General features: G+C 39.9%; 1 protein-coding gene across 3 annotated transcripts in view; it reads right to left on the bottom strand.

Moving 5' to 3' along the window:
- Positions 1–27,429, bottom strand: part of Khdrbs3 (KH RNA binding domain containing, signal transduction associated 3) — a 157,394-nt gene that overhangs the window by 25,646 nt on the left and 104,319 nt on the right. For all 3 annotated transcript variants that reach the window (XR_007236515.3, XM_048457213.3, XM_048457214.3), the window contains exon 7: positions 20,692–20,774. Coding sequence is in view for 2 of the 3 variants with exons in the window: in XM_048457213.3 (XP_048313170.2) it covers positions 20,692–20,774 (83 nt within the window). In the remaining variant the exon portion in view is untranslated. The remainder of the gene's footprint in view (positions 1–20,691; positions 20,775–27,429) is intronic.

Here is a 27,429-nt window from a genome sequence, read left to right as displayed (position 1 = left end):
TTGGTATTTTACTGGTAGGTATCTCATGAACTTTACCTAATCATCCGTATCCCTGAGTCTGTGCCATGTTCCTACACAGCACGTGATGTGTAGCTGTCCGTTCTGTACGCACATGCACAGACCACAAAGATGGCAAGAACCAAGTGGTGAAGCTGCTGTGTGCTCTGCTGTTCTCTGTAAATACACCTGTAGCAATCAGACGCTGTGCTAGCTTCTTCTGGCAAACAGTTTAAATTCATCAAAATGTCCTGGGTCTGCATGTGAGTAAAGAACATGTGGGTTTTGTCGTCCACTCAATGGTATGCTTTCCAGATTGCAGGAACTCACATATAAAAAGAAGTTTTCATCACTCCACTATATGCAGCTATTCCAAACACCTGGCGGTCCCACCAAATATATTGGAATTAATAGGTATAAACGTTAAAGGAATTATCTTGAAAATCATTCTCCGAAGGCCCTAATCCCAAATTGTGAATTTCTTGTTATGGTTTGGGGATTCAACTGAAACCCACTTTCTTCTACAAGTTTCACCAACTTCAAATAATATTTACCAAGTACCTTGGTTTTTCTAGTGATGCCTACATAGACAAGAGGATCAGTTCCAGAATCTTTGAATCCAGTAACTCTCAATACTTGGTAACCTTCACACCCCCTAAAATCTGGAGCAGTCAGTCATAAAAGTGTTACCCAATAGCCAAAGTGAAAATGAAAAAGACAAGAAAAAAAGAAAAAAATGCATATCCCAGTTTCTAACTTCTCTACCCAACAGCTGTTTAGTGCGCCCTTACTCCAGTCGTACAATCTGGAGACCAGAAGATCACTAAACTTGGTTCAATTCTTGGGGAGGCTCCTGCAACAATGCAAAGTATGCTAATTTCTCACCAAAATAAGTGGGTGTTTTTTTTTTAGCCTTTCCTTACAGTCCTTTTCATTGGGAATTGTACTTTCTGAATATTATCTTTCAGAATCTCATTATCCCAAATTTTAAACTTTTCAGGAGTGTGACATGGGGGATTTTGACCCAAACAGGTCGATACACTTGGGATTATGGTGTCCAGGACAGTGCCATTTAATATTATGACTGACACTAACAATCAAATAGCATATGTTGTCCTGCTCCACCATCCAATTCCTTAGCCTTGGCGACCAGAAGTGCTTTCAGTTAAACCCAGTGTTTCTTTGACACATTGTCAGTCTTTGTCTGTGTTGATATTTTCTTACTGTCTGGCATCACAGGTTGTTTTGAATTTCTGTGTATTTCCTACTTCCTTACTATTTCCTGTTTGGTCTCAAATCTGGGACAAAAGGCCATTTAACATATCAAAGTGGATTTTGGCCAGGCCACCAGGTTCTCCCAGCATCCCTCAAGTCCCAACTTGTTACAGGGCCCTCCTGGCTGTCATTACTTCCCAGCTTCCCAACACACGTCAAACTTCTCAAGCCCAGGGGCTAGGCTACCCTTCCCCATATAATCCAGCCATTTTAGTTACCTGGGCTTTTCCATCTACTCTCCACCCTCCTGGCCTCTTGCTTTGGCTTTCCCCTTTCCCTTACCCAACAGGATCTTATCCACTTTGTAGGCTCCCAGATGCCCTAGCCTCTGGCTATGCTCTCCCCTAATCTACAATGAACTTCCTCCTCTACCAACCAGCAGTTGTGTCTTCCTTTTCCATTCACTGTCATCCACAGAAACTTAATGATCTCATATTATTGCTCAGAATATTATCTGTGTTGATGGAACTTCTATCCAAATTTAGGAAAAATAAGTATTTTGTTTTTTGTGAATGCAGAATAGTATTAGTATTAATGAGGTTAAGGGTTTGATAATGTCATTCAATACCTTTTTATGCTGATTTGCTATTATCTTTTATAGCCTTAGTAAATGATCAATTAGATCAACTTTTGGCAACTAACAATCTCATGACTATAATATTTCCTTGGCTGCTGAATGTTTTATGAAAAATAACTGGAAACTTAGAAACAGTTACAGCTGTAGAAAGCATTCCTTGGTCTGGGCGGTGTTTGTGTTTCTGTCTGTTTGCTACAGGAGATTACTATAAACAAAGCAGCTAACATGAGTGACTTACCTGACAGAGTCCCCTCTGAGTTAAGATCAGGGGATAAAGGTCATATCCATGTTTGAAGACTCCAGGGAAGAATATGCACCCACCCTTTCTGTTCAGCCTTAGGCCACTCATACCTGTCTGTAGCCCAAGCCTCTCTCCTCAAAGTCAGCAGTGTTGATTCATCTTTGCCTTTCATACACAGCTACACATTCTTTGGATTTTCTACTGTGTGATTGTAATAAACCTACCAGATACTACAGAGGGTAATTTTCTCAACTCAATTCTTTACATTAACATATATACAAAGTCCCACCTGCAATGTAATAAAGGTGACACACTTCCAGTGTGGGGGACTGGGGCCTGGACAAGTTTGACAGCTACTACTCCACTGAACATAGCTGCTGCCACAGCAAACAACACTCTCCTATAACATCACACTTATTTTACAATTTTTAAGTATGTATGTGTATGTGGTTACACGCGAGTCCAGGTGCCTTTGGAGGTCTAAGAAGGCACTGGATCCCGTGAAGGGGGGTAAGTAGTTGTGAACTACCCAACATGGGTGCTGGGAACTGAACTCAGTCTTCTTCAAGAGCAGTCCATGAAGTCACCTCTCCAGCCCCAAAGACTTCAGCTAGCTTTATATAGTTTTTTTTTTCTTTTGAGACAGGGTCTCACGATGTAGTTATAGATGGCCTAAAACTTCCTGCGTAGACTTGGTTGGCCTAGAACTCACAGAGATCCACTTGCCTCTGTGACCTGACTGACTCACTTCAAAAGTTTAAATGTATATGTCACTTCAATTTTATTGCTATTACGCTTGGTTAAGAAATTTCTGTAACATACTCTTTAAAAGTATAAGAACAAATTGCTTAAAAGTATCTCAAAGGGAAATGCAAAGCTTTCTATTGAGAAGATTTTGGAGTCATGAGTTCAAACAGAAGAAAATCCCAGCACATAGGAGGGCAGAAGGCAGGAAACACCATCATTCCTGATCTTTCACACAGACTACTGTTCTCACAGATGCCTTTTACTCAGCCCAGCTCTGAAGAGCTTTCAAATCTTAAATCATCGTTCTCAACAAAGCTGAACCTGCCTAACTCATTCATAACTGTCACTACTCTGTTCACCAAATCTTCTTTACCACCAAGACACATTTTAGCACTCCGTCAGTACTCTGTGGACACTGCTGAGCAAATGAATGTATGATGCCGGGAATTTATTTCTTTAGAAACAAATATTTACCTAGCAACTATCTACTAGACATTGCGCAGAGTTCCTCCAATATGTGCACAACCCCATTTATATGGTGTTTACTAGTCAGCAGGAATGGCGCTCAAATCATGGCTGCTTGCGGAAAGCTTCTGTAGAGTCAGTCAGAAAACAAAACTCCAGCTAGCTGACCTGCTCTGAGACCCTGCCTGGAAGATAATAAACAGGTGTTTGTTCAGACACACGCTTTGTAATTGCTGCACAGGCTTCTGTGGAACCAGGTGGAGAGCACATCACAGTTCGTACTTTCAGCGAAAGTCTTCCTGTTCCCATTAAAGAAAACTACCAGCAGACAGAGACTTAGATGTCATCCCGTCCAAGAAACCTCCTGTCAAATTGTGTCTTAATTTGAATTTGTAAATGAGCCTCTGACCAACTCTTTCTGAAGCTACCCTGATGCAGGAACTTGTGCCTGTTCTAACAGGCAGCTGCTACTCTAATACAGCACAGGCTACATAACCTACCCTGTCACAACGAGTGAACGGTAGGTCAGTGATTCAAATCCAGGCAGAAAGACTAGCCATGACAGGTGAAACACTGTCATTTTAATCAATGAAGTGTTGACTCAGACCTTACCTGAGACACTTTAATCTCTACTACTTTGGCTAAGTTTAAATGCATAGTTTTTTTCCCTACATGCAAAAATATGTAAATAATATAACTTAGGTGTCTAAGCTTAGTAATACCTAAGAGCATCATCAATACTTCTTACTGATCAAATTTAAAAGACTGCAAGTGGATCAAGTGACTCTATCTTTTTAACTTCATGATCAACATAAATTCATGCTCCTGGGGTATAGCAGTGTTTCGAAGTGACAGATTAAGGAAGACAGGAAAGTTTTGGTGATTAATTCCTACTCTCCTGTATGTTTTTTAGTTCCTGATCTTCTACAGAACATCAAATAAAAACATCAGAGTAGGGAACAGGTGGTATTAAGTAGAGAGCATTATTGCTTTAAACTGTTCATCCTAGACAAGCCACACAGAGAAGCTGTATGGGGGACAACCAGGGAGGCAACCCGAGCATCTCAGCAGTCATCAGTAGCAAGCACAGGCAAAATAACTTCACATGCCAGAAGTAAGGCAAGAAATAGCAGAGACAGGGAGAACATGGTGCCACAGAAAGATAACACATTCTCTCCTCAACCTCCATGGCTATACGCGGTAGGGGAGAGAGCTGTGTGTTCCCATTTTGTAGATGAGGCTATTGTAACTCAAGACAGCTGCTACAGAGAGGGTTGTGCCAGATTCCTAAGCAACCACACTTCAACTTTGCTGAACATCCTACCTGAATTTCCGTAATGCTGGGAACATATACTGTTGTTTATTAAACAACAGAGAATGCCAAAGATAAAACTATAACCTATTTACTTAAAAATAAAGTAAAATCTATCATGAAAATATATTTGTAATTAATGGCAACAACTAAGATAGAACAACAGCTACCAGCTGTGTGCTGGGCTATTCTGTCCAATTATTTGATGTAGGTGCTTCTCTTCAATCTATATCCCGAAATCAACACATCCCAAAGAAATTTTACCCCCGATTGCATTACCCACTGAAAGTAGTTATATCACAATCTATCTTAATAGGGCAAGTGGAAAACTAAATTCTTCAACTGACCCTCACTTGGATGCTCCCCCGCAGAGCTCTTACTGCTGTCCCCTCACTGCGCTCCTACTGCCCCCGTCTCTCTCACAGAGCTCTTAGCGTCAAGCGCTCACAGTGGCACTGTTAAGTCCTGGCACATCCACAAATACAACTTTCTTAAAAAGCCCACACCACTGCTTGTCCTGGGAATGTATGATGTACTTTTTCCTTAGCCTCTTTCTCTCTCACCTCCCTCCCTCCCTCCCTCCCTCTCTCCTTCCCTCCCTCCGGGTACCTAGATCAAAGTATATACTATACTTCCTTTAAAAATAAAAAATATTCCAATATTACTTGTCCAAACCAGCTGACCTGTTTGAACGTGCCTGAAAAGGGGAGTGAGGATGGAGAAAAGAAATAGACAAGAGACGGAACATAGAGTCAGGAGGGCATCCAATGAATACTCTGTCCACCCAAATTTATTTCTCATACCCTTATATACCACAAGCAAAAGGGGAGGGCAAAAGACTTCCTTACCATGATAAAAGAACAAATGAATGTAATTACATCCTTAATTTTCACAGCATTCACACCTTAAATTGAACATTCAGTTATCTGACCTTGAGGATCAAAAATAGGTTTGAACTCTAACCTTAAGTCAAGATGGAATGGAGTCAAATCTGTGGTCTCCCACAATTACTTATGCCCTACCTTTTACCAAGTAATATTAATTTTGTTTAAAGAGATCCCATGAATGTAAAACTCAGTAGGAAAACTCTTTCATAAACTAACAGAAATACATTTTAAGACTGTCTGAGACAGAGAAAAGGCAAGTCGAGATCTGCTAAGCAGACCTTTAAAAACTGTACGTGAAGGTTTAAAGTTGGGGTTTGAAAAGCAACACATGCCCTGCTCAGACAGCCCATCACACAGTCCACAGTGTGGAAAGGAACCTCTTCCCTATATGCTCACCCAGCGTAGCATCTGTCACTGCTATGAGTGGCTGATCCTAAGTGCTGCTGTAGTCTTTCTCAGCACTATTAAGCAGATGGCAGCGCTAAATCCAAATGATGTCGTACATCTCCCAGGTGGACTCTGTTTTCATACACTACCATTATTCTACAAGTCCTCGGTGATAAATCTCACGTATTCTCAAGAACATTAAACAGTGAACTGACAGTGGCAATTGATTTATTATCATGAGCCTGCCTTTGCCCCTAGTGTGTTCCCATATACTTGTGGAGGAAAAGCATAGACTCCACGTGTAACAACTGCTCAGGTATTCTGTACATTTATTGCAATGCCTCCAACCAGCTCCACACACACCCTATACTTGCCATGTTGGCAAGAACTGGACTAGGGTTTGGCAGGAGCCATGTAACTTCTTTGGGTGACCAAGGCCTGAGAACCGCATGAATGGCTCTCCTTGTGGCAAGGTCCTGGAGACCCTGACCCACTTGACAAAGACCTGTTGACAGCTGGCTGCATGATTTTGGGCATGACACCGGGAGCATGTGCGCTGCCTGCTCTCCTTGCTTTCCCCATACTACCATTCTGCTGGCCTGAATGAGTCACAATAGGTCATGAAGTTTACATATGAACATAACTGTTCTGCAAAGAATGTTTTTAGCCACAAGAGTCTTAGAGAAATGTTCTTAAAGAGATGATGTCAGGAGTTAGTGGGAATAATCTAGAATGAGGGGATAAAGAAGAATCACAGAAACCCACAGTTCCCTCATGTCTAGTAACTGTGTCAACACCTTAACAAGTTAAGAGAGACAGACATAAGAGCAAGGGATAAATAGTGTCAACTATTAAAATTAACTTTTCAAGTTATGCTGCTTATACGATATAAGGAAAAAACTGGTATCTCCAGAGACAGTATTTCAAAATGTAGAATGAATTGATCCAGCTTCAGCTGGTGAGTTGATTGTGAGAACCCAGATGCTACCAGATGGAAACATTAACCATCAGAGACAAAACTGTATGACAGTGTAACTACAAACGCTGTCAGCTGGGCACATTGTAGGTGAGCCTAGTCAGAAAACTTCCTTTGTGGGTTTTTAACACTGGTTATGCTTCTAACAAGAGATACAAATCAAAAAGGAATGGCTACTAGTGGGAAAGTTAGGGGTGGGAGGGGCAGAAGGGGAAAGAGGCAAGGAACAAACTGGTAATTACTGTAAGGAAGTAAAATCTAATTGTGATATTGTTTATGCAAACCATTGAAACTGTATAAATAAAGACAGCCTGGGCTCTCCAAGGGCCACGTGATTGAACAAAGGTGGTCACAATTTCTTCATGGTGCCAACTTCACACAGCCTTCCCAGGTTATCGAACCTGTCTAGAGCAAGGTTTCCAGCAGGGACTATTCTTCAACTAGACAGGGATGCAGTCTGAGTGTTCTCAGCATCTCCTTCTAAGATTAAGGGCTTAAAGTTAAGTCAAATGAACAAGTTTGAGAGCACCTGACACAGTAACCAACACTTGGTAGGTATGTCACACATTAGGTTCTCTCCAACTTCACTAGTAAATACAGGGAGAAAATCCTTTTCTTTAATTCTTGTTTAATTTAAAGAATTTCCTGATAGAGCCTCAGAATTTCTTGGATCATTTCAACGCAATGAAGGTTTCTTGTTAACTAAGCGATGCAACGGAAGAGAGGCTGACAGCGGCTCTGGGACTCCTGGGGAACTCCCAGTCAGCTGCTACATACACTGTTGCTGCTCCATAGCTGGGGGCTGGATTTGTCATATCTCAGTCATTTGCACTTTACTGACAAGAAAATGCCACTATCAAGGGGAACTTCATCAGGTTTCTGCCTTGCCAGGGACAGGGGGCCCCATCCTCATCTCTCCTTCCTAGCCACCTTGCCAGCACCCTGCATATCCACATGCCATCCACCTCCAAGGCAGGGGCCAAATGCACCCTGAGGTCACAAGCTGCAGGGAGCCTCTGCTCATTTCCAGCTGCTTTTTAGACATCTTGTCAAAGTGACAGCTTAGATAGATCCTCTGTACCCCATGCCTGGCTGTTACGAATCTTCTATTCTTGCCCCCATCCTCTCAGTTTGGAGCCCGGCAAGCCTCCTGCAATGCCGGATCCTAGGGCCACAGTCTACGAAGCTTCTTTGCTGTACCTTAGCAAGTGTCATTGACTTCCTTCATTAGGTTTGTCACCCTGGTTTTTCATCACCAACCACCCCACCCCCTCCGTTTTTTTTTTTTTCTTATGGAGTTTTCCATTAAGAATTAAGGAAATCTGCTGGTCTGGAGTATTAATTTCGGGTGGGATCTAGCTTTTGTCAACGTCTACTTCAGACTGTGTTTCAGTGTGTGTTGATAGTTTTTAATGCTCAATTTGGTTTCTTCAAAAAATCAAATACCTAAAGTATTGAACTATGTAAAAAGTATCTGATGGGCTGGAATTCCACATGCAATGGATCCCACCACTGGATATAAAAACATCTGGTGACAATTTGTAAAGCAATCTACAGATTCAATGCAATGCCCATCAAAATCCCAGCAAAATTCTTCACAGACCTTGAAAGAGCGGTACTCAACTTCATATGGAAAAGTAAAAAACCCAGGATAGTCAAAACAATACTGCACAATAAAAGAACTTCTAGGGGCATCACAATCTCTGACTTCAAACTCTACTACAGAGCTACAATACTGAAAACAGCCTGGTATTGGCATAAGAAAACAGACAGGAGGACCAATGGAACTGAATCAAAGATCAGGATATTAATTCACATACCTTCAAACGCCTGATTTTTGACAAAGAAGCAAAAAATATCAAATGGAAAAAAGGAAGCATATTTAACAGCTCGTGCTGGCATAATTGGATATCAACATGTAGAAAAATGAAAATAAACCTATATCTATCACCATGCACGAAACTCAAGTCCAAATGGATCAAAGACTTCAACATAAAGCCAACCACCCTGAACCTTATAGAAGAGAAAGTGGGAAGTATACTTGAATGCATTGGCACAGGAGACCACTTCCTAATTATAACCCCAGTAGCACAGACACTGAGAGAAACAATAAATAGGATCTCCTGAAACTAAAAAACTTCTGTAAAGCAAAGGACATGGTCAACAAGACAAAATGACAGCCTACAGAATGGGAAAAGATCTTCACCAACCCCACATAGGACAGAGAGATGATCTCCAAAATATACAAAGAACTCAAGAAATTGGTCATTAAAAGAGCAAATAATCCAATAAAAAAAAATGGAGTACAGACCTGAAACATGAGGGCCTGCTTGTGAGGTTTCTGTCCTGCCCAGTTCCCACAGCTGTTTAGTCCCAAAGAAAACCACACAGAGAGTCTATATTAGGTTACAAACTGATTGGCCCATTAGCTCAGGCTTCTTATTAACTCTTGTAAGTTATATTAACCCATTGTCCTTATCTATGTTAGCTACATGGCTCAGTACCTTTTCCAGCAGGGCAGGTCACATCCTGATTCTTCGGCGGTCAGGGCAAAGTTTCTATCTCATGTCAAGAGACGTTTGATGTGGGACAGAAACTCTGTTCTTTTTTTCTTTTAACAACACACTTGGATTTAAAGAAGGACAGAACCATTGTCCAACTCTAAAACCAGCTCTATATATTCATAAACATATACATACACACACATATATATGAATGTATACATTGTATCAGAGACTTAAACAGAGAACTCTCAATAGAGGAATCTAAAATGGCTGAAAGACACTTAAGGAAATACTCAACATCCTTAGTCATCAGAGAAAAGCAAATCAAAACAACTCTGAGATTCCATCTTATACCTATAAGAATGGCCAAGATCAAAAACACTGATGACAACTTATACTGGAGTGGTTGTGGGGGAAAGGGAACACTCTTCATTGCTGGTGAGGATGCAAGTTGGTACAGACCCTTTGGATATCAGTGTGGTTATTTCTCAGAAAATTAGGAAACAACCTTGCTCAAGACCCAGTAATACCACTTTTGGGTATATATCCAAAGGATGCTCAATTGTGCTACAAGGACATGTGCTCAACTATGTTCATAGCAGCATTGTTTGTCATAGCCAGAACTTGGAAACAACCTAAATGCCCCTCCACTGAAGAATGGATAAGGAAAACGTGGAGTACTACATAGCAGAAAAAAAAAAACCTGACATCTTGATTTTTGCAGGCAAATGGATGGAGCTAGAAAACAACATTTTGAGTGAGATAACCCAGACCCAGAAAGACAATTACCACATGTCCTCACTCATAAGTGGTTTTTAAACATAAAGCAAAGAAATCCAGCCTACAAATCACAATCCCAGAGAACCCAGACAACAATGAGGACCCTAAGAGAGACACACATAGATCTAATGTACATGGGAAGTAGAAAAAGACAAGATCTCCTGAGTAAACTGGGAGCATGGGGACCTTGGGAGAGGGTTGAAGGAGAGGGGAGAGGCAAGGTGAGGAGCTGAGAAAAATGTAGAGCTCAATAAAAACCAACAAAATTTAAAAAAAAAACAACGTAGGTTCTCGGTTTGGTACAGTGAAGTTGTGGGTGAACAAAGCATTGTTAAAATTTTATCAAAAAGTTAATAGCATACATATGATATTATAATTAGATGCTAAATTTTATGGTAATAATGGTAATGGTGACAACAGCAATATTAAATGAATAGTAGATTTAAATTTTATATTTCTTTAAAGATAATAATGTACATATTTTTATAAGTCTGGAAAAATGTAAATGTATTTTAAAAGAGATAAAAATCAACCTTGTTATAAGATGTATAAATAAACTATCTTTTTCCAGTCAATACACAAATACAAAGAAGCTGTGGCTTAAGTTAGGCTCTACTAATTAAGACAATTCAGACCTGATAAAGCAAGGCTACAAGACACAATTCTTAGATTTCCAACAGTGTTCAATACCAGGGGTTTTCAATGTTTTATGGGTTAGGTTTTTAATCTCTCACATAATATCTAATGAAACAACTTAAGGGGACAGTGGCTTGGCTTAGCAGGACTGTTTCAGAGCTTTTGGTCATCATTGGGCCCCCATGGAAGGCAGCGCATCCAGACAGCGGTAGCCTGTGAGGAGGAGGATTCCACCTGGAGGTAGCAGGGTAGCAGGGTAGCAGGGTAGCAGGGTAGCAGGGAGCTAGAGTGGGGTCAGGGACAGGACCTACCCACAATTCCTCATTTCCTCTAGTGAGGCCCCACCTCCTAAGGTTCAAAGTCTGCATGAGCAGCCATGACATAGGAGCCTTCTGAGGAAAACACCAACACCAGAACATCAAGGTTGGGAATACAATGGCGATTAGTAAAAGTAGCTGAAATCAAACAAGGGAGGAAGGAGGATGAATTATGGGGCCAAGAGGGCTTTACACACTTGGTGTGTTTATGTTGAATTTCAGATAAGCTCCCTGAACCTATGTAATGATGGCATCTCAAGGTTTAGTTTAGCAGTATTTTAGGGGATATTGAGAAGGGAGGGATGATCTCCATGCTGACACTAGAGATATTCTGCTTCATATCAGGCTCCTAACTTTCAGACACATGCTGTACATGCATCATAATATAGTACCCATGTGGCATGCATACCCTCCCCCTAAAGTTCTACTCTGAACCCCTGGGCCCCCAAACCCCTAATCATGACTGGGACTAAAGACAGGATCTTTAAAGGGGTAGTTTAAGTTGAAATGAAGCCTAAGAATGGATTCTGATTCACTCTGATCAATGTTCTCCTAAGACAAACCTTGGATACACAAAGACACCAAAGATGTACTCACACAAGAAATACACTATAAGGATACAGAGGATACACCTGCCAATCAGAGAGGAAAGCTCAGGTGGAGAAGGAGCTACTGACATGCTGACTTTAAACTCATTTTCGGAACTATGAGAAAAAAAGTACTGTAGCATTTTATTGCATACTAATAGAAAGAAAAAAAACATTTCTTCAGACAACTGCACAGAAAAGCATTCTCATTTTAATTTACTAAAAAAGCAGTAGGTTACATAAGTCTATTTTGTGCCCTGCAGACCAAGGTTCACTGGCTTCTGTTTCACAGTTGAATGATATTTGGCAACTAATCTAATTGTTTGAACTAGTTTTCTTCTCCAAGAAGTGCATACTCCACATGGCTAGGCTCCTGCACTGCACATGCATTCAAGTCTCATGGGTTTTGCTCCTGGGTATGGTAAGCTGCAGAACTGAAAACCTCACTTCGGAGAAGGTGGCTGCACTGGCCTGTAGGACTTCTCCTTTAGCGAGTCTTTCCTGACACTTAAGGGTTTATATTTATAGTGCTGCACGCAGCCTCTTAACTGATTTTGCCCCTAGCTATGCTAAACATCTGCCAATCCAGCTTCTCTATACTATTGGCTAATTAATTTCTCTAGATTCAAGTCTAAACATGCCATTCTTTCAGCTCCCTACTGCTTCCAAGTCTTACGTCTCAGCTCACAGAGAGAACTTTCCATCTGAATTACACTATGAATGCTCCTCACACAGGGTATTTTGCTGTTGTTTGATGTCCCTTGTGCCTGTCTCACCTTGCTAAGTAGTCCTTTCCCTAACCATCACCTGGGATCTGCTCCTTATTCTTTATTCTCTCAGATATATTCATAAATTCCAAACTGGAATTTTGTAGTCATTCCAAGGAAAACGTGAAACTTCTCAGGCTTCTCATAATAGCTTACAATTAAGTATTGACATCTGTTTCCTTATAGCCAGTGAGCTTTCCAGTGACCGGCTCTATGACACTAACAGTCTCAGGCCTCAAACACTATGAGCTGTGCTAAGCATATGGCAGACATTCAAGAACCACTGACTAAATGAATGACCAAAGGACCAAAGGAGTGTCTCCCATCGTATTTACGTATTACCACAACATTTAAACCGAAAAGATTTCAAGCTCTACCAGCCCAGACCCAACTCTTGCCATTTTCCTTTAGACTGAGTGAGTCATGTAGGCAATGGTTTAAACTCCAATAAACTCCTATCCTGATTTAGACTACCTATAAGTCACTTGCTTTTCATTCTGTCTACTTACCAAAGACTCACTGTGGCATTACTGTCCTATTAGTAAGGGCTTTAAATCTGGTTCTTTATGGCAATTCAGGAAACACTCTGGACAGGAGTCTTGCATGGTGGTGGACTAAATAAAAGTTTGTCTTCTCCTCTATTACCTATGGTAACTATGCAGGATGGGACTGGTACCCATGAAAAACTAAAATGAAAACATAAGGTCACTTCCATTCCCTTGACACATGGCCTGCTAGTGCAGACCCAGCTTCCTCCAAGTTCCTTCCCGCTGCCCGTTTCAGACTTCTTTCTAGGCCACCTCTGTACCTTTGTGACTCCACTGACCCGCAGAACAACTTTCTCTAACAATGTCCCACAGATACCACACTAGAATGGGACCCAGAATTTCTTTCTAGTAGGTTCCTCACAATCACACTTAGCCAGGACCCAGAGTGGCAATAGAAAACACAGGACAGACCTAACAAAAAGGAGAGCAGGTAACTACACCAAGAAACAATCCAAACACCAGAATTCTAGATGCCTAGATCATAGCTCAAAAAACACAAAGATGAACAACCAAGGTAGTATGTCTCCTCCAAAAGCCAACAGACCTATTACAATAAGCCGTGAGAAGTAATTAAACTGAAGCACAAGACAAGGACTTCAAAACAAGAACCACAAAGAAGGCTTGAAGAGAGCCCTTAAAGAAGACCATGAAAGCACAAACAATGGAATAAAATAAAGAAAACAATTCAAGACATGAAAATAGAATTTAACAAAGAAATAGAATCACAAGAAACCCAGACTGAGATAAAACTGAAAATGAAAGACAGGCTGTCAAACAAACACTTCAGAGAAAGCTTCACCAGAGACATGAAAGAGAGTCTCACACCTTGAAGACAGGGTAGAATAAATGGATAATTCAATTGAAGAAAATGGTGTGTGTGTGTGTGTGTGTGTGTGTGTGTGTGTGTATTTAAAAACTCCAAATACAAAATATCCAGGAAATCTAGAATATTTTGAAAAGACCAAACTTACAGATAATAGAGATAGAGGGGAAAAAAACAACCAAAGTCAAAGGCACGGAAAATATTTTCAATAAATAAAAAAAAAAGGCAAAGAAGGACCCACTTGGGGTCTACAAAATGCTCTGAAGACAAGGTGCTCCTGACTTCGTTCAGCTTTTATATCTTAATCAAATTAGTAGCTGATTGCTGAGATACAAATAAAAAGAACACACAAAATTGCACATTCACAATGATCTCAACTCTCTAAAAATATACACAAGGGAGGAAAGAGTACACACCAAGTTACAAAGATAGCAAATTTTCAGAATCGCAAACGCATTATTATTTCACCTACTTTTCTTTTGTGTTTTTCAAGTTTTCTACAATGAGCATGGATGGGTAGTAATGTCTCACTAATAGCTTACTAAGTGCTGGATACTTAGGATGAACACAATACAATGGGAAGCAAAGCAGTAAAAATATTAATTATTTCTGAAAAGGAAAATAATTTATATGGGAAATGATATCTCTATTAGGTGATTTCCATGACTGCATATTTGGTTTAGCAGTCATCTAGTAGATCTAGATTTTATTCATTAGTCAGAAGTCAGACCCAAGTCGGCATCATTACATTATCTTTTCCATGTATTATTTTTATAATCAGAGGCCATACTAATATTAGTGTGTGATGTATTGTAAGAATAGTAGAAGCAATTGTTAAATAACAAATTGCAAATAAAATTAATCAAGATATTCAAAAAATATTTTCAATAAAATCATAAAAGAAAAGTTTACCCAATTTAAATAGAGATGTCTTTATCAAGATATAAGAAACATACAGAACATCAAACAGTCTAAAAAAGAAAAGTCCCATCAGCGTGCGCTGATTTTGTGTATTAATTTTGAATCCTCCTAAATTGCTCAGTAGTTTCCTGATAAAGTTTTTAATGACTTCATATATAAAATCACTCCATCTGCAAATAGAGACGCTTTGACGTTTCCTTTCCTGTTTCAGTCATCTGACTGCTCTAGCAAACATTGCAAGGCTTTTATTCAATAGCTGTGGAGAGAATGGATAGCCTTCTTTTCTTCTTGATTTTAGTATGAGCTTGCTGTAAATTCCCTTTATACTGTTGAGATGTGTTACTATCATCCTAGTCTCTTCAGGACTTTTATCATGAAGGTGTGTTGGGTTTTTGTCAAGGGCCTTTTCTCTATCTAATGAGATGATTATGTGGAATTTGTCATTCGGTTTCTTTTTCATGTGGATTGAATAACCTTTTTATATGCAAATACAATTAGACTGAAAAAGAAATCAGGGAAACAGTACCTTTTTTACAATCACTTCATAATATAACGAAAAATAAAATAAACGGAAATCTTGGGATAACTGTAACCAAGAAAGCAAAAAACTTGTATAATAAAAGTTTTAAGATACTGAAGAAAGAAACTTGGGAAGACATCAGAAGATTGAAATATGTTCCATGTTCATGGATCCACAGGATTAACACAGTGAAATGGTCATTCTAGAAAAGCATCTATAGGGTTGGAGATGGCTCAAAGGTTAAGAGCACTGACTGCTCTTGCAGAGGACCTGAGTTCAATTCCAAGCAACCACATAGTGGTACACAAACATCCTTAATGAGATCCGGTGCCTTCTGGCCTGCAGGCATACATGCAGGCAGAAGATGGTGCACATTATAAATACATAAATCTTTCAAAAACAAAGCATCTATAGATTCAGTGCTCTCTCCATCAAAACTCCAACAAAATCAAAACACAACTGCTGTAGGTCTCACCATTCCTGAAGACAAGTTGCCCTACAGAGATACAGTAATATAAACAGCATGGTATTAGCATGAAAACAGACATGCTGAACAATACAATCAAACTGAAGACTATGGAAACCTATGGACACAAGAGTTTTTACAAAAAAAAAAAAAGTCAAGAATACACACTGGAGGAAAAAACAGTATCTTCAAGAAATGGTAAAGGTCAAGTTGGATGGTTGAATATTGATCAACTTATAGAAAACTCAAATCTAAATCGATCAAAGATTTCAGCATAAAACCAGATGCACTGAATCTGACAGACAAGAAAGTCAGCAATAGGCTTGAATTCATTGGCACAGGAAAGGAATAGGACACTCACTGATAGCACAGGCACTAAGACCAACTAGTAAATAGGATCTCATACTGCTAACAATCTTCTGTATAGTACAGGACACCATTATTCAAGTAAAGCTGCAGCCTACAGAATGGGAAAAGATCTTTACCAAATATACATGTGACACGGGGATAGTATCTAGAATATATAAAGAGCTAAAAAAAATCAAGAAAACAATAATTAAAAAATGGAGTACAGAATTAAGTAGAGTTCTCAAAAGGTTAAAAAATAAATGTTTAGAAACACTTAAAATGTATTCAATATCCTTAGCTACCAATGAAATTCAAATCAATACTTTGAAACTTAATTTTATCCCAACTAGAATGGCCAAGATCAATAAAACCAATGATAGATCATTATGAGGAGCATACAGAGTAAGGGGAACACTCATTCATTGCTGGTGGGACTGTAAGTTTGTTCAGTCGCTATGGAAACCAATCTGGCAGTTCCTCAGGAAAGTGGGAATATATCTATCTCAAGATCCAGTTACACAACTCCTGGGCATAAACCCAAAGACTGTATCTTAGCTCATCCACGTTCATAGGTGCTCTATTCATAATAGACAGAAACAGGCAAACAACCTAAAGTAAGTAATGAAAATGTGGCATATTGACAATGGAATATTATGCAACTGCTTTGAAAAATAAAATTATGAAATTTGCAGATTAATGGAGAAAAATTATCCTGAGTGAGATAACCCAGATCTAAAAAGGCAAATTATTGCCTGCTTTTTCTCATACGTGAATTTTGTTTTTAACTTTTAGACATGTGCTTCAAACTATTAACCACAAAGGTTAGGTAGCTAGTAAGGGACTGAGTATGCAGGCAGCAAGGGGATACAGTCTTACAAAAGGAGATAAGGCAGAAACCAGAACACAAGGATTGAATGGGGAGCAGGGTGGGAGGGCAGCCAGCTGAAAGGAGGGCATACAAGGAGGAAAAATTAACAATAATGGCCTTTTGAAAAGTCAGATGGAAAGTTAATATTGCAGAAGTACTGCAGAAGTTTCCTAAAATATATACATATGTGAAAGGAATAAAAGAGTAACAGAAATAATAAAAGAGATGATAACCCAACTGGACATCTTATGCTACCAAATAAAACCTGCAGTGCCAGGAATTAGTTGCATCTTATTGATTCACTGCCCCATGGAAACTTCCATACATAAAAGACTATCAGCAAAGCACTTAGTCACTCTCCATAACCTGATAGTAAGGCTCTTTTGCTATCAACAGTTACATATGTTATTGATCATGGAAAAATCCAGCTGGTGCCCAGAAGCTTCACTCCTACTCACTAATGTTCATGGTGCTATAATATTTTACATACTACCAGAGGAGAAAATCAATCATCAGTATCGCCCAGATACAAACTCTGACACCCACAACAGCAACCTGCTTGCAAGATATATTGTTGCCCTAATGGCACAAATGTTGTAGGATCAACCAATCAATTTTTAATTGGCTTTAAAGTCTACTGCATGACCCAGGGGCCCCAAGCCAGACAAGAACTGACAAGAAAAAGGGAGTAAGCAATCATCACTTTTATTCAGCTATGATGCCTACCAACCACAATAATTACCAGCTTGTCACAGTAACCCTAAGAGTGTAATAGTGGCACACACACTTTGGCAGTAACCAACAGCTCTGTAATTGGAATTAAGACCTGTTCAACAAGAGGGAAATCACATCTGGTACTGGAAACCTAGCAAACTAAACATGGCTAGAGAAGTCATGGATCATGGAGGAAAACCTACAACCATAATTTTACTAAATCAGCATAATCCCTAATTACACTCTAAATATTTGTTCTTATACTCAGTAAGCGTAGTTCTCACCCCTTACCAAGAGACGGGAAACACTCCAGAAAACCACAGTCAATTAAAATGCAGAGTTGTGAAGTTTGGCCCCAATGGCTACATCTACAAAACAACTTCCACACCAAAGGGGACACTGAAGAAGATGGGGTGGAAATATTTTAAGAGCCAGGGGATCAGGGAGTTTACTCTGAGACTGTATCTCTTAGAATTGTCAGCAGAGACACACATAAAGTATCACCAACCTAAACATGAGACAAACAAGGAAAACAACAGAAGGCCAATGTGAAGTTGGAGAATGACCACAATGTCTCAACCCTATACCAAGAACTATAGGCAACTAAGTCATGCTACGAGTTGGAGACATAGTTGTCCTATACCAAATTGTCAGCCCTGGGAACACACAAGTAACATTAAACAGACTGAGTAGGTTATATTTAGGAATATGTGTGTGTGTGTATTTCTATAATATATTAATTATATTTATATATACATGTACATATACGCATGTAACAATAATTCATGAAAAAAAGAGGCCATCAATTTGAAAGAAAGCAAAGGGAGGTCATTTGGGACAGATTGGAGGGGAAGGGGGAAAGAGAAATGATGTAATTAAATTATGATCCCAAAACCAAAGTAAAAAAATAGACTGTCCTCTCTTGGGGTTCGCACGTCTCCCCGCTTCCCCACCCCTTTCTATCTTTTTCCTCTTCTCCTCCTTTCCCCACACACTCTCTCTCCTTTAAGTAATAAATATTCAATCCTATTCTGTAAAAAAAAAAAATACCTTTGCATGAGATGAAACCAAAATCTAACAGTGCTAAAATGGCCAAGAAGCTGAGACTAGGTAAGTCCTGGGCCCAGGTGACACAACCTCTATTATCTGCTAAAGGAGCACACAGTAAGATGACTCCTGATACACTGTATACCTATAGGTCAGTGCATTATTCAACCTCATCAGAAAAGTGTCTTCTTACAGCAAAGACTCATGAATGGACAATGTGCAGAGAATGACAGGTTCTGGAGCACTCAGTCCTAAATGGGATGTCTTTATCAAACCCCTCCCTTCAAGGCTCAGGGATCTATATGGGAAAGGAAGTGGAAAGATTGTAAGAATCAGAGATGGTGGATAACTCCAAGGAAACAGTGTCTTGCAGATAGGAAAGGACCAGTATACAAATGAGCTCATAAATAGTATGAGAGCATACGCAAGACACACAAGATCCAAAAAGTGTGTGCATGCAATTTGGTTTCACTTTGCTTTTTTTTTATTGGCTTTTTGTTTGTTTTGTGGGGAGAATCTGAGAGGAGTTTGGAAAAAACATGATCAAAATGTATGAAGAAAATTTTTAAAGAAAAATGTATGCTAACTAGAAGTGAGAAAACAAAGGGCCATAAGTATTAGCACACTATCTAGAATATTTACATACTCAGATTATCACACAAAAACATGCAACAACCCTAGATCCTAGTTCTAGACGGGTGTGGAGGACAGGGAAACCCTCCATCTGCCTGTGCAGTGATCAGTCTCTGTCATTTAGTCTCCTCTTCCCCAGGCATAGTGTTTATCTTATAGAAGGATATGCTTCTTATAGGATACGTTCACTTGGCTTAGGTGACAGGCCTTAAGAGAACAGGGTCGGACAGAATCCACATACTCAGGAAGTGCTATAAAGATGCATGTGCTTCACTAGGACACCTCATACTGAAACACTTAGGAATATTCATGTTTTTAAGTAAAGTCGAGAAATGCCTTGTTGTAAAGAGTAGTCTTGGAGTTAAAAGATCCGACTAAGGACCCAGCTCCCCATTCCAGCTGTGGTGTGATCTTGGACAAATGACTGCTTCTGGAACCCCACTCCTTGCTCTCGGGAGTAGGATACTTTAGGAAGTGCTGGCCCAGCTACAGGAGGAGCTGCAGGGCAAGCCTCAGGCAGCTTCTTGACTGTCATTTTCAACAAACTGTAAGAGTGGTCCTGTCCAGAGAACTAATGATAAAAACACAAAGAACAAGGCGTCCACTAAGAAAGACACCTGTCAGCCTAAGTCTGAAGGCCACCTGTCACAGGTTATATACAAAGTAGCATGTCAAACGCAAAGATGAAAATTGTTTAATATTCTCACCTACCCAGCTCAAGCTTCAGGCAAGAGAACCCATATATTCACTCACAGCTGGAGTTGCACCGCATCCACACACGCCCACACCTTCACAATAGACACACAATCTGTGTTTAGGCTTTGCAGTCACTGTAGGACCAGCATTTGGTGCACACAATTTTGGGGGGGGAGTATGACCAGGGTGAAATTGTTACATTTACAGAAACTGAGGCTGCTGAGAGACAGGAGCATCACTGCTAAGAAGGCACAATTCTGTGAACAGCAGGCCAAGCTCCGCCTTTACATTCTCCAGAAACGAGGATGCTCACAGTTCCTATGGAATTTCGGGGCCTTAGGCGTGAATGGCTACCCACTTTAAGGCCATCATCCTTCCTTAGGATATTATTAAAGGATATCATCCTTCTTCAGGATGGTATTAAATACTTAGGTCAAATTTTCTGAGTAGAAAACACAGCTCTCAAGTCCAGATGCTCTAGCATGACTGTTTCAAGGAGCATGTTACTTGGAACATGTATGGAAATTTCCATACATGTAACTCAGAAGGACAGATTCCACTTCTCCAGTTGGAAGAAACAACAAGTCCAGTCAGTCCCACTAGCTGACGTCACACCTCCCTGTACGGCCTGGAAGCAAGGGGTGACTCTTACCTTTGGGCGGGGGTGCTGTAGCTGTTGTCATAGGAGTCGTAGCTCTGCTCATCGTATGCAGTGCCATACCCATCATCATAGTCCTGAAACACACCAGAGGAGAGACATTAACAAGACCCTCTGGAAAGAAAGAACACTCTGCTTCCCGTCCCTGCATGGTACCAGCTGACGCTAACTGAGTCTAACCATGGTGTGAGAAGTGCAGTTGTGGCTTCAGTCCAATGGCCAGAGCAAAAAGCTCCCAACATTCTCTCAAAAGAACAGGCATGTGCTGGAAACCATTGCTAAGATCACCATGGTCAGGACTCAAACATGAACCAGAGAGCTGCAGAGTGCCAAAGAGCATTTATTTAAAAACAAACACACAAACGAAGAAAGCATGGCTAAATCTCAGTGAGAACAGAAGTATGTGATATTTTCACTTAGCAACCACAGCCTGGGAGCCACTGGGGTGCAGTGAGGCAACTGGAGCAGCCTTTAGCAACGGTTCCCAGTGAGTGATCTTCATCTGATCTGACTTGGCACTCTCTTTAGTACAAACAGGCTCACTCCCTTGGGGTTAGCTGAAGAAAATAATTAGAGCCACTTGTTTAACATTTTAGCTGCTTGAGACTGTGGAGAAATACTGGGCAAATGGGTTAATTAATAAGCATTAAAAAAAACACAAAATATTCCCAGGAATCTAGAGGGCTGTGCCCACCTCCGTGCCATACGCCCAGGACTGTTTCCTTTGGCTGACTCTGAGATCCAGCATGGGGAGGAAATGGACTTATAAATCAGAGCTGAGGGTAAACTGGCTGGGTGAGTGCCAGGTAAGAGTGCCAATATACCTAAGCATACACCCATCAGAAATCAGGCACAAAGTTAACACAGAGGAGACTAAAGGGGCAACATCTGATGCATACAGATGTCACAGAATTTGTTTTGAATAGTCCTAAACATAAAACAAAAAACAAATAACAAATCCTGGAAGAATATGATTCCTAGAGTTGATGATTAATATATATATATATATATATATATATATATATATATATATATAGTGTCTAGTTTAAAACAAGAAATTCAGGCATGTTAATAAAAACACAAAGATATAGTCTTTCTATAAGAAAAAATAGCTGTTAATAAAAATTGTCTCTGAGGAAGTTAAAGCATTCAATCTGCTAGTCAATGAATTTAAACCAGCATCTTGAACACAGCCAAGGAGCTAAACAAACTGTTATGACCAAGAAAAGCCTCAGTATATCACCTCACCAAATAGAGCCTATCAGTGTACAGAGAGGCCAAGGAAATGCTTGGTTTGGAAACCAATAATGCAGAAACATCACCGGTCTCATCAGCAGACACACTGGACAGAAGTCACTGAACTTAAAGACAGACATGCTGAGAACAAAGGATGGAAAGAAAGAACACAGCAGCAGAGACCTGTGAACAGTACCCAATGAATGAGCAGAAAAACATTTAGAGAAACAACCAGTTTAAACCTTTCCCAATTTGATGAGAAAACTTCACATACCTAAGAAGCTTAACATTTCCAAAAGTAAAACCACAGAGACCCACAACCGTAAGTGCCAGAAAGGCAAATGCAGAAAACCCTGCCAAAGACATGTGCCTGGGGACACAGGAACATCTCGACAGGAAGGACGGCGCCTAGAAGACAAGGAGAACCCAGATTCCAGACACAAAGGAAGCTCAGACAGAAGAGTGGGTGAGGTGTGACTGCACTGAAAAGCTCCTTAAAATTAACAAAGGATTCAGCACCATAGCAGGCAAAACCAGAAAACGGACCAGTAGTAGACACACATGTTAGGAAATAAAGAGAGCCCTTCAGGGAAGGAGAAGTCATTAGTAACTTGAAGTTACAAGAAAAGCTTCATGTTTAGGAATACATAAAGGACAATACAAAGATAAATATGTAACTATGGAGCGACACATCCAATAACAACATAACACACCTGCATGACAGCGGATCAGCAAAAGCAGTCTATATATTTGAAGAATAATTATAGTAACCAAAGCAATACACCCTCACAGGCACACAAAAAGAGTCAAAAGTTACCATTCATATTTAAATGCAATTCACTTTTTAACAATAGTTTCAAGACAGCTCACTAGGAACTTTTCAATAAATAATGCTGGGACCCCTGCAGACTCACACATAAGAAGATAAAATTGAATGACAACCTCACATCATACGCAAACATCAACACAACATGCATACTTGTATGTGAGCAGTTACAGAACATGGAGAACAAAAGGAAAGCATGACTACACACTGTCACCGTCATGACCTTGGGTCAGTGATGTCTTTGACAGACTAGCAAAAGCACAGAGCTGAGGAATATGGAGAGAAAATGGAGCTCAGAGAAATTCAAAGCTTTCAACTTTCAAAGGACAAGATTTAAAAGAAATGAAAAGATAATCCACTTCATGGGATTTGGATTACTCTCTAAAATAGATAAAGATTCGTATAACTCAACCAGGAAAAGACAATAGCTACAAGATAAAAGCCAGTCTTATCATTCGTTGGGAGACATGTTTTATCCATGTTGGTTAATTTTGAGACAGAGTTCTATGTCGACAACACTGGCCTCCAACTCACAAGAGATCCTCCTGCCTCTGCCTTTCACTGTTATTTCTAAAGAGCCATGAACTTCAAAACAGTCAAGAAAAACAATGCTTCTGTACAATGGAATCTGACATGTTACACACTAGTCTTTAGGCCACAACAGCACTATCTCTATCTCTGGTCCTATAGCTGACTCTAAGTTTCCAGGGTTAATTACACGGTGGCTCTAGGTTTACTGGTATTTTTAAAATACTTAAATGGTTTGTGAACAACACCTTTGAACATCAGTGCATAGCCCCTGGCGGTAGGTAAATGCACCATGTGGTCAAAGGAGCATCAACATTGGTGTCCAGGCTGTACAATATCTCACTCAATGCAGCCCATCCTTGCATCCAATTCTGTTTTCACACTTATATAAATCCTCAAACCATACAGGAGGGATGAGAAATATACATATATGTCCAGCATATGAACTTCATAAGGATCCTGACATCAATCATTCTCAAATGGTAGCCCACAATCCCACATCTACACTTTTTTCCTGGAATTTTAATAAAACTCAAAAAAGGTGAAAAATGTCAAAGTTACTATGTACGAAGGAGAGTCACATAATAGGTTCAAAAGTGATTAACTCACTCTCTTAAAATATTTTATTTTTATTCATGTATATGTGTGTGTTCATGTGTGTATGTGTGTATGAATTCAGGTGAGCATGGAGGCCAGAAGAGGGCATCAAAATCCCAAGCTGGAGTTGCAGGCATACGGGGAATTAAGGGCAGCATAAAGTGAGTTTGGGGGAACAGAATTCCATACACTCCTGATGCAATGTGTGTTCTTAACTGCTGAACCATTACTCCAGTTCCAGAACTTTTTAAATTAAAAAGAAATAGATACAATAATTGGACATACTTTGCAGATACAGTTTTATTTAAGGATATCAAAATGCTAACTATCTTGACTCGGTCACTGTATTCATTTTTAGAAAGCATTTACAGACTCATTCATTTAACTTACAAAAAACAGTTATCTAAATAGGTTTCAAAATCTTCCAATTTTATAAAACAAGTGTCGGCAGAAATGGATACTATCAACTTGCAGGAATAAGCCTTATGTAAATTATACGGGACTACCTATACAGTCGAATGTTTTGTCAAAAGGAAGAAATGAATACAAAATGGGGGACTGTCATATAAAAGGAATAAAATTATAACACAAAAACAAGCCACAGTGTTCTTCAGAGTTAAAGGTAAATCACTAATTTGGTTATGATATTTCAATGGTCAATGCAAAGTGGTCATAAAACAAACTCTGAGATGATTTTCATAACAGAGCAATAGCAAAATAACAACATGAATTCTGACCAACTACTAAGCTAAAAGCTGGCAACATTTCCAATCATTGTTTAAACTTTTCATGCATTATCTAATTTGTTTCCAGCACTGTGCTAGACATAGACACCATGAATGGAGATCTTCCTATGGCTAATGAGTGAGCTGCCATACAAGGAAGTGGAGTGGAGATAATGGACAGCCAATAAGAGTCTTGTAATTCATTATGTCAAAGGTGAGACAGACCAGACCAACTGAGAAAAGCAAAAGAAGGTCAATGTGAATTCATAGAAAACCTAGTACTTTCTTTTCAAAGAAAGGTCTTAAGAATTATTCAGAATGAATGGAAGGTGTAAAGCAATGGAGGAACAGAACTTTTGTATCCAGGGAGGCTACGAACTGGAATGAACACTGCAAGACACGAGCAGAGGAGTGATGATGAAAAGCTAGGAGCTGCATCATGGAGGACCAGATAAAGAATGGGCATCTGGATTTTAGTGACATGATTACCTTGTGTTGCAGAAATCCCTGTCTGGCAATACTGCAGAACAAAAAGGATGATCTGCAAAGTCGGTGTGCAAGGAGGTTATTGTGGGGTACAAATAACTTGGGAAATATATGGGTTATGGCTTCTTTAGCAACATGTTAGATGTCTGTAAAGACTGGGTAGTTCAAGGAAAGAGTTCTGATATATATTTAAGATTATAAATGATTAAAATTTAAAATTTTAACTAAAATGCTATGCTGTGCATCATTTTACTTCTATACTATGCCCTTCAATCCTCGCTCAACTCTTCTGCCCAGTTATTGCAATACTATTTAAGAACACAATTGTTCAGCTCACTGAATTACTAACATCCGTGATTTATACTTCACAATATGAATGTGCAGTTCTTTATTTTATGATTTCTTTATTGAACTTGGCTACCAAGTATGTATTTTGTACTTCTTCCAATTACAGCAGTGCTATCTGCTCAATGGACACCACATGGAAATATGGGGACACAGAAAGCGTACGGTGACAGAGCTAAGGAACAGCTGCCTGGGACTCCGGTGCTCTCCTACTGTGTTTACTGAGAGTTCCCAGACTGAGAACAAGAGAACCAGAGAAATGAACAAGGGTGGGTGAGGAATGGCGGAGCTTATGAAGTCTCTAAACATCAGATCCCCCCCCCATTTCTTTTTGTGAGACTATCTCAAGTAGCCCAGGCTGGCCTAGAACTCACTATGTAGCAGAGGGTGACCCTGAACTCCTGCTCCTCTTGCAGCTGCTTCAAATAGCTAGAGAATCCGTTTCTGTGTCCTCAGGCTCCCACACAACCCCCTCTGCATTCTGATATGAAGCCTGAGGTCCACATGGCACTATTAGGTTCATCAGGACCTTCAGAAACCTTCAGATCACTTGGAACCTTTCAACAGGACAAAGCAGGAAATCTGCATTTCACATTCTAGTGTGTCTTCACCTACACATTTGTGTTTCACCAGTGCCTAGGTGAAATGCAAATCTAGGCCTGCAGCTTCCCGACTTGTACTCTGTTTCCTGGCTCATACAAGATACAGACCAAATGGGCACATGTGTAGGCCAAGGAAGCAGTTCTGCCTCTCACTGATCGTGCCTCTTCTCCTCTGGAACCTTCCTGGATAACAAAAGTTAGCCTGAAAGTGGAATTATTATTTTTGGGCTATCATAATCGATAACCCACATATATTTGGCACCTATTATTATTTTCTTGTCTCCTTTCTTGCTTTCTGGTCTAGAAAGTCCCTATAAGTTAGAACCAGTCTCTCTTCTCCTCCACTTCCTGATCCTCCCCTTCTCTGCACCACCCCCATCTTCAAGCACAAATATCACTATACTTTGTTCTCTTTGGTATCTCATTGCTCTGCCTGACATCACCCAGCTGGTTCCTTTTCTTCTCCCAGTTAGTCATTATGTTAAGCAAAAAAATCAGTCAGATTCAGGAAGAAAAATACTGTATATTTTATCTTACATGTGAAATCTAGATTTAAAATTATGTATATGTGTGCAGATAAATTCAGAGAACTAAAAGAGAGATCATAGAGAGAAGGAAGTGGCTCTCCAAGAGGTGAAACATGGGTGACAATTGAATGCATGTAAAAGACAGTGGGAGCAGGGAGCAAACCTGCGCATGATCACATCTCACATACAGCAGGCAATGTAGCAACATCTGCTGAGTGACTGAACAAAAGAACAAATTCATGACCAACTCACAGGAAATACGATAAATGTTTCCTTGAGATGAATGCAAGTCAAGGCAACACTACAAAAGAAAGCAAGCACAGGAATTTTTAAAATGTTGAAAATCTTGATACTCATAGTGCATTTACACCATTTTTGGTGAGCACTCAAAGACTTTTATTCTCTGCCTTGAGCAAATGGTCACCTTTGGAGGTCTATTTCTGAAAGCCAGAATGACGTTATCAAAAACTGCAAAAGCATACAAAGCTTGCTTCTTCATCAGGCAGACACCTGCGGCTATGCTTAGAAACAGAACTGGGACAATGAACCCCTAACTGGACAACAGACTGCAGCAGGGCATGTGTTCTGATACAGGTGGAGAGGTTTCCTATACCACTCTCAAGCTGGCACAAGTCCCAACAGTCAAAATATTGCTTTAAATATTGCTTTAAAGCCATCTTCCAGGACAGAGGAAACAACATGGCCCACTTAGTTTTATTTCTGTCACAAGTAAAATCAAGCATAACATTTAAACTTGGAGAAACAATTTTAAACTGAGAGAATTTAAAAGAGTGATTACAAAAATATTGCTTCAGAGTGGCATCCTTTTAAAGGGAGGTAATTATATTATGAATACTTCA

This window comes from Myodes glareolus, chromosome 19, assembly GCF_982192425.1.
Source record: "Myodes glareolus chromosome 19, mMyoGla1.1, whole genome shotgun sequence".
In the NCBI taxonomy this organism is placed as follows: domain Eukaryota; kingdom Metazoa; phylum Chordata; class Mammalia; order Rodentia; family Cricetidae; genus Myodes; species Myodes glareolus.
Note: the sequence above shows the minus strand (reverse complement) of the source record. Positions and strands in the feature narration are given on the sequence as shown.